The 8,238-nt window shown below is 42.4% G+C and overlaps 2 protein-coding genes across 3 annotated transcripts in view; one reads left to right on the forward strand and one right to left on the reverse strand.

Moving 5' to 3' along the window:
- Positions 1 to 5,354, forward strand: part of LOC106808253 (L-ascorbate oxidase-like) — a 10,268-nt gene extending 4,914 nt beyond the window's left edge. The window contains exons 3-8 of the mRNA XM_014810884.1: positions 62 to 193; positions 1,406 to 1,541; positions 1,925 to 2,050; positions 3,247 to 3,382; positions 4,220 to 4,305; positions 4,621 to 5,354. Coding sequence (XP_014666370.1) covers positions 62 to 193; positions 1,406 to 1,541; positions 1,925 to 2,050; positions 3,247 to 3,382; positions 4,220 to 4,305; positions 4,621 to 4,919 — 915 coding nt within the window. The 3' untranslated portion in view covers positions 4,920 to 5,354. The remainder of the gene's footprint in view (positions 1 to 61; positions 194 to 1,405; positions 1,542 to 1,924; positions 2,051 to 3,246; positions 3,383 to 4,219; positions 4,306 to 4,620) is intronic.
- LOC106808262 overlaps positions 5,317 to 8,238 on the reverse strand; it is a 3,275-nt gene continuing 353 nt past the window's right edge. Inside the window, exons 1-4 of one of the 2 annotated variants that reach the window (XM_014810897.1) lie at positions 8,174 to 8,217; positions 6,827 to 6,974; positions 6,548 to 6,599; positions 5,317 to 5,945 (exon numbers count right to left, since the gene is read on the reverse strand). In XM_014810897.1, the coding sequence (XP_014666383.1) occupies positions 5,860 to 5,945; positions 6,548 to 6,599; positions 6,827 to 6,974; positions 8,174 to 8,193 (306 nt within the window). In that variant the 5' untranslated portion in view covers positions 8,194 to 8,217 and the 3' untranslated portion in view covers positions 5,317 to 5,859. Of the gene's footprint in view, positions 5,946 to 6,547; positions 6,600 to 6,826; positions 6,975 to 8,173; positions 8,218 to 8,238 lie in introns of those variants that run through there. The other variant, XM_014810898.1, reaches the window with a different exon arrangement.

The raw sequence follows: 8,238 nt of genomic DNA on the forward strand, positions 1-8,238 counted from the left end.
ATATATATATATATATATATATATATATATAGTTATTTATTTATTTCATTTGTTCTACTAGCAACTGAACCCACTCAACACGAAGGGGAGTAGGAACCTGATCCCAATAAGCAACGTAAAATCACTCGCACCTGACGACAAATCACTCAACGATCCCGACATGCAGCTCTACCTCTCATTCGACTTCTACAAGGTTGGTTGTCTATACGATCGTCGATATTGATCTGATCTGATAGATTGATCTGATTTGATCGATTGATTTGAGCGATTAAGGAATATTTTATAGTTTGTAGTTCTATGCGTTATAATCGTTTATTTAATAACATGATTATTGGTTCGTTACCGTGTCGAGATGTGCGACAATGCCAATGTGCCACATTCATATCACGCTGGTATGCACGCACGCGCGCACGCACGCACGCACGCACGCACGCACGCACGCACGCACGCACGCACGCACGCACGCACGCACGTATGCGCACACGTACGTTGGTACGCACGCATGTATGCACGCAGGTATATACGCACGCATGCACGCATGTACGCACGCATGCACGCATGTACGCACGCACGCACGCGTGTATGTACGCACGCATGTACGCATGTAGGGACGCACGCACACGCATGTAGGGACGCACAAACGTACGCATGCACACACGCATTCACGCACGTATGTGCACAGGCACGTAGGTACGCACGCACACACGCATGTATGTACGCACGCATGCACGCATGTATGTCCGCACGCACATACGCACGCACATAAGTACGCATGCATGCATGCACGCATGTATGTATGCACGCATGCACGCACGTATGCACGTACGCTTCTAGGAACGGACGCACGCACACACGCACGCACATGCACACGTATTCACGGACGCACACACTCGCGCACGCACGCACATGCGCACGTATTTACGCACGCACGTAAGCACGCACGTAGGTACGGACGCACGCATGGACGCACGTACGCACGTACGTGGGGACGAATGCACGCACATACGCGCGCACGTACGCACGCACGTGGGGACGGACGCACGCACATATGCACGCACGCACGAACGCACATGCGCACGTATTCACGCACGCACCCACGTACGCACGTAGACGCGTACATGCGCACATATCCGCGCACGCACGCACGCACATATGCACGCACGCACGCACCCACGCACGCACGTAGACGCGTACATGCTCACATATCCGCGCACGCACGCACGCAGGCCCGCACACGCGTACATGCGCACATATTCACGCACGCACGTAGGCATCCACGCACGCACGACCAACCACAAACACTTACATCGCAAGACAACTGCTCACAGGTTCGCGCCTGAACTACTTTGCGTACAAGCCGATATGCTTCAGGCGAATAACATTAATTATGCTTTGACGTGAGCAGGTCGACAGCACGCTATTCCATGATCCGTCGCTGTACCCGATCAGAGCTATAGAAATGGGCAAGCACCTGTACACGCCTCAAGTCAACCACATATCAGCAATTCTGCCACCGTCACCGCCTCTCACACAATACTACGGTATGCGCGTCTGCTCCTGAACATCAGGGGTGAATAATGAGAAATATAATTGTCCTTATAATATATATATATATATATATATATATATATATATATATATATATAATAGATAATATTTGTCATTATTCACCCCCCAGTTAATACTAAACTAACGTGTAATCAGAAGTCATAGATGCGTATGACTAATCTATTTTTTTAAATTTTGGATATGATATATGATTTCATTTTTATCCATCTATCTTTTGGATGTATCATCGATTTAGTCACCTTTTCGTCAATTTATCCATCAATCCACCCGTAGATACACCAATTTCCAGATTACGACTTTTCTTTAATTAGCATGAGATGAGAACAAGAAGCGATACATTGTTGTTTTTGCGCAGACGTTCCACAAAATCTGATATGCAATGAAACAACTCGGCGCAACTGCGACAAGGAATACTGCGAGTGTGTCTACATGTACAAGATCCCACTGGGTAACGTCGTGGAAATGGTGCTCATTGACGAAGGTTCGTAAAACAAGATATAGGCAGTGATGTCTTTGTGAGTAGAGTACATCTTATTAACGAAAGTACGTAAAACATGATGATAGGCAGTGATGTCTTTGTGAGTAGAGTACATCTTGTTAACGAAAGTTCGTAAAACATGATATGCAGTGATGTCTTTGTGAGTAGAGTACATCTTATTAACGAAAGTACGTTAAACAAGATAGGCATTTACACTATCAACTTATTGTTAAACTTGACGAGTTGATCAACTTTCAATTAGTCGACGAAGTCGTAATACGTAAAACATGATAGGCAGTGATGGCATTTGTAAGAAGTATGCCACTTAAACGTGTAAAACGGCGCGATTCAATACGAATTCGCAATGCTGCAGCGTATGGTCTATTATTAGAACTATAGCCATCGCATCTATATGCTATGCGTGCTCAGAGAAGTTGTTTGTGTAGGAAACAGCGCTGTATAGACTGCAGCAGCTTATGTGCAGCTGTGCGGGCTGCGTTTACACTATCGATTTTCGTCAGCAAATCGTCCGAGTCGTGCAAAATAGAACACGTTCTATTTCTCCAACTCGGCGACTTGACTCGACGTCTGACTCCAACACAATCGAATTTCAGCCGATTAGTTGGAATGCACTTGGGTCAAGTCGGGGGCAAGTTGGAATGCACTTGAAATCGCTACGATTCGCTGACAAAAATCGATAGTGTAACGCAGCCATGCAGGCCCCCCCACCCCCAGGGTATCTACTCAATATAAATGTACGGAGAACCTCTTACTCTTTCTCTCTCTTTCTCTCTCTCTCTCTCTCTCTCTCTCTCTCTCTCTCTCTCTCTCTCTCTGTCTCTCTCGCTGTCGCTCTTTCTCTTTTTGTCGCTCTCTTTTTCTCTCTCTCTCTCTCCATTTTCTCCTCCTCTCCGTCTCTCTTTCTCTTGCTCTCTCCACCGGGCTGACCTGTGGATCCGCTACGCAGGCTCCTAATATATTTTGAGGGAATCCGACGATTATTTTTGGGACGTCGGATTGGACCGTTTCCATCACTTGGGATCTAGGAAACATCAGCTAGAGGAAAACTGTGAAACCGTACGTTTTTACCGGGAAAACTGGGAATGGACCCCTTCCCTTTCCGGCACATGTAGCCCTTGGCACAATTCGTGGCGCCATCTATCGTCGGAACAATATCTTTGACGGTTGTTCTCTCACAGGAGTGACCTTTGACGCAAGCCATCCGTTTCACCTTCACGGATACAGATTCCGGGTCGTTGCGATGGACCGCGTTAATAAGTCAGGGGTCACCGCCGATGACGTCAGGCGACTAGATCGTGAGGGACTCATCGCAAGGTACACAGTTTGCTCTCCTTACACGTCACGTGATGACGTCAGAGGGCTTCTGCTAGCGGTCGCTGGTAGATGCGCAGCCGGCTGAAAGGGGTGGTAGGATATGTTTACTAGGCACTTCTAATTTTAACATATATTTTAAATTTAATTAGGGTCAGGGTTAGGGTTAGGGTTAGGGCACTTTTTAGGGTTTTTGCATCATTCTTTAATATATCGTAAAATATATGTTAAAATTAGAAGTGCCTAGTAAACATATCCTATCACCCCTTTCAGCCGGCTGCGGTAGATGCGTACGTGCATGGCGGGACTCTGCGCATGCGCGGGTTAACTGTGTAGCGGCGTACCTCTGCGTATATTTGATCGCATGAAATGTTAACCAAACACATCTTTGCATATTTCAGCTCGACCATGTGTTTGTTAGATGGTGATATATTTATGATGATGTATTATATTACTATATGTCTATATTGTTTAAATGTTATGGTCGTAGCCAATGTTGTTATTTAAACCTCACAATATAATTATTTACACATCCCACGACCGCACACAATAAAACTATTATGTATTATATTATTATAATTATGTATATGTTACGGTCGCACACAATGTAATTATTTACACATCTCACGGGCGCACTCAATACAACTATTACGTGTTACGTTATATTATGTATACATTACTGTCATGCATTACATACCCAGTGCAAATATTTCACAACACAAGGTAGAGCGAAAGTGAGCGTACTTTAACCTCTCTTCCCCACAAGTGTAGCATGTAATACGCAATGACGCGTAATGCATAATGTTATCATTCATGTCCCTATTTGTTTATTTCCCACAGAAAGCTGAGCGGGGCTCCACTCAAGGACACAGTGACAGTTCCTGACGGCGGTTACACCATCATTAGATTTCACGCCGATAACCCTGGTACGAAACCAACTATTAATTAGCAATTAAAGCCCTAATGAATTATAACTGAAAATGCAACGGTTCGAACATTAAAGCTTGGAGGGGGTACATCGTACTGGTGGCAACGTTTTCACAATATAACTCCCAAAACCAACTACATTATATCGTACGGGTGGCAACATTTTCACACCAACTCCCAAAACTACATTATACGCTTATTTGAAATCGTCAATTGCACCAACCTGGGAAGCATTTATGAACTATTTCTACCGCAAGCAATGATCACAGCTAGCACCTACCTGTAACTTCTCAACATCTATCTCCCCCTTGCAGGCATATGGTTCTTTCACTGCCACATCGCATTCCACGCAGAGATCGGCATGGCTGTAGTCATGCAGGTAGGCGAACCCACGGACTTCCCCTACCCGCCCTACAAGTTTCCCCGCTGTGGCAACTTCGCACACACACGGGGCGCAGAGCCGCCCCCTGGCGAGGAATATTTGGAGAGCATAGGGCGGCGCAACAGAGCGCGGTATGGCAGCCATCATACAGATAGTGGCGCCAGTGACAAGAGCCTCGGCTGCATCCTGGCAGTTTTCTGCTGTTTTTGTGCGTTTTTTAGATTGACGTAGGAAGCACGTTTTTAATAATGCACGGGTTTAATACGGTCGTTTTAGCTTTAGGTCTTTGTAGAGTCGACGTGTATATTTTTCGTGCAAAGTCTCGAGATAGATATGTACGGCAGTAAAAGGACATGTGCTTTCTCTCGTGGCCAGGAATATTAACACGTAAAGTGTACTAGGAGCAACGATCCTGCCACAGTACTCTTTACTGTCCACTTACATGAAGATATATATGTATTACATAGAGAGAAAGAGTGAGAGAGTGAGAGAGAGAGAGAAAAATAGATAAGATAGATATATTTCACACCAAGAGTTATCCTCTAACTACCTCTGCACAATAAATGCAAGAATTGGATTCGTGATGGTTTTCATTAAAATAAAACAAATTCACTTGAAACACTTGTAATTGTCAATAAATATACCTTTTTATTACCTCTAACCTCACATCTTGTTGAGTGCGTTTATATTTTTGAAAGCAACAGATTATCTACCTACGAATTCTTGCAGAGTAATTACTCAGTTATGGTGCAAACTTATTGTTATACTTATTTTTTTAGTTGCGCAAGCATATAATATATAAAATCTCTATTTACGGCGCTGATTACAGAGAGCAAACTGTTAAGTATGTGGCAAGTGTGCATGATTAAACTCTTCCACTACGTGCGTAGCTACTTGCATGCCATTTATAACTGCATCACCGCTATAGCCTAGGTTGACCAAGCGAACACACGCACTGCATGATGCTATAACATTTGTCTAACAGGGGTCCACTCCAGAGATCACTCCGACTCGCAAGTATTTACAGGCAAATGAATTGCACACTGCACGTGTTTCATACGTGCGTCTAAGCGTCACAAACGGTTTCTCTAAACATACACATTATTACAATAACAACTGAGACAGTTGCGCACATGACAGGAGTGGTGGCACCTGCTACAAGGGGACGCCATTAGCTAAAGTACTTCTTTACTCGTTCTCCGCATCGCTTTAGGTTCGAGGGGGCATCATCCATCCACAAGAAAGTATCCTGAACACCTGGAGCAAACAAATACACACACGTGCGATCAAGGATAGCAGCCATATAGTGTAGGATAATATAAGAAACATGATGACATAAAGCAGCGCTCCTTTAAACACTGGTTCAACAAGCTATTTTAAATGGTTTACCAATGGTCTTCAGTGAAGAGTTGTCGAAAGTCAACAATTTCTTTGTAGAGAAATATTGGATAAGTAACAAGCTAGAACGATAACAAGAATTTGTGTGGCCGACCTAGCCCAATGACCAGATTTTAGTTGAAGCCACACAAATCGCAGCAACGATTGATCATATACGTTAGCCGATCGGCTGACAGAAGCTACAAGCAGCTAGTGTCTTGCCACGGTCACTATATATATGTATGCATGATAATCAGTTCATTAGATAGTTGATAAAGTTATTGCTTATATTGGTTACCATACTTACAGTTAATGGTATAGGGTTCATCAAGAAAAATTTGTGCTAGTTCTGCTGACTGAACAATTATTTTAAACTCAGTAAGTTAGAGTTAGGAGGTATATCCATGAATTTTATTAATATTTATATGGAATACGAAGTAATTTATGTGAGGTGAAGTAACACAACCACTGACGTGACATACCACGGTTCCACTTTTCTTCCATTAGTCTTGTTACATTCTTTACTTCAGGGATCTGTTGCAGAGTTAAGAGATATTAATTACATAGTAAATACAAATAGACATAAAAATGCTCAGTTAATAAATACAATTAAGCCAACTAAAATCTGCAAAAAAAAACAATGACCAGTAAACGAACTTACATCAAAATTCTACGAGCTATAACTCTAGTTCATTATTATGGATTGATTTGCCTTGGATAATATGAAGCGTGTTATTTTTGTACAGAAATAACCTGCATACCTCTTTTGTGTAAACATGAGAATCAGGTGCAACTTTGCTTGCAACGCTCTGTAATGTCCTTGCTCCTTGTTTGCCATCCAAACTCCACACACCCTGGTCAATCGTAACGTAGAGGGCACCCCCAGCTACGCCTATTTTGATAACATTCCTAAATATGAAAAAGACAAGACATAATGAGCGAAAACTAGATCTTGACATTAGTTTGATGTTATTAGGGAGTTTATTGTTATATTGTCATTTAACAGTTTTGGGAATCGGTTCAAAAATCCAAATCGATCATAACTTATTATATCCAAATCGATCGTAACCAATTACTATGAGGAAACACTGGTAGCTAACGATACAGAGGGTATACATTGTGACCATGACCTTGTGAAGCAGGAGTATAAATGAATAACAACAACAACAATAACTTATAGAAATGACTAACGACCAACTAGGCCTAATGTATGATTTTATTATTACATGCTTAGGAACAAGATTAAATGCATTTGGTTTCACGATGATGAAAGTTAATATTTTGTTTTCATAACAAGAAATTGTATAATTGCATCATTCTGTAACCGTAATGCAGTAAAAGTAACACTCGGCACTTCGTTAGAGTGCGGATGGTACCACTTCATTAATGCAATAACGAAAAAATATCTTGCTAGATAATGACCGACTGATTTCAAGCATGGTTGGCATAGATCACTGTTTTCGGCACATACAAACTTCTAAGGGTCCTTTTAAGTTTAGCTTCTTTGTCTCTGTGATTCCGTATTGTAATTCACTGCCTTCATCCTTAGTAAATAGCAAATTTGCAACCATTGCACCAAATCGGCACCAATTTGCAACCAAATCGGCACGTACAAACTTCTAAGGGTCCTTTTAAGTTTAGCTTCTTTGTCTCTGTGATTCCGTATTGTAATTCACTGCATTCATTCTTAGTAAATAGCAAATTTGCAACCTTTTCCGCTGCGATCTGCAGTGTGGATCTACCGATTTGATCCACTTCTCTCTCCGTCTTCGCTATAATCCCCAGGACTCTTGAAAACTAACACTTATGAAGTTATGAGGTTAGTTACAGTAACAGTAACCGTAATAGGCAGTACGCCGGCTAGAGTACGTGTCTCGGTTATGTAGATTGTGCTTGTGTTGTGAACAGAACTTGTGATGTGTATGTGCCATCATTGCCTGCAAGTCGTCTATAATATTATTGTTACTAGCAACCGGCTTCTTAAAATTTTCCATTTAACTATATAAAATTCAATGTAGTCACATATTCTGTAATAAAATAAGGCAGCTGGACATGACTATCGGTGAGCCGATGGCATCATAACAAACATTTTTCTGAGAGGGACTTACTTTATCAAGGACGCAGCCATGTTGGTAACGTTCGAAGTTCGCCGCGCCACCTATTGGGAATCTGT

Source organism: Priapulus caudatus, unplaced genomic scaffold (genome assembly GCF_000485595.1).
Source record: "Priapulus caudatus unplaced genomic scaffold, Priapulus_caudatus-5.0.1 Scaffold263, whole genome shotgun sequence".
Taxonomy (NCBI): Eukaryota; Metazoa; Priapulida; class Priapulimorpha; order Priapulimorphida; family Priapulidae; genus Priapulus; species Priapulus caudatus.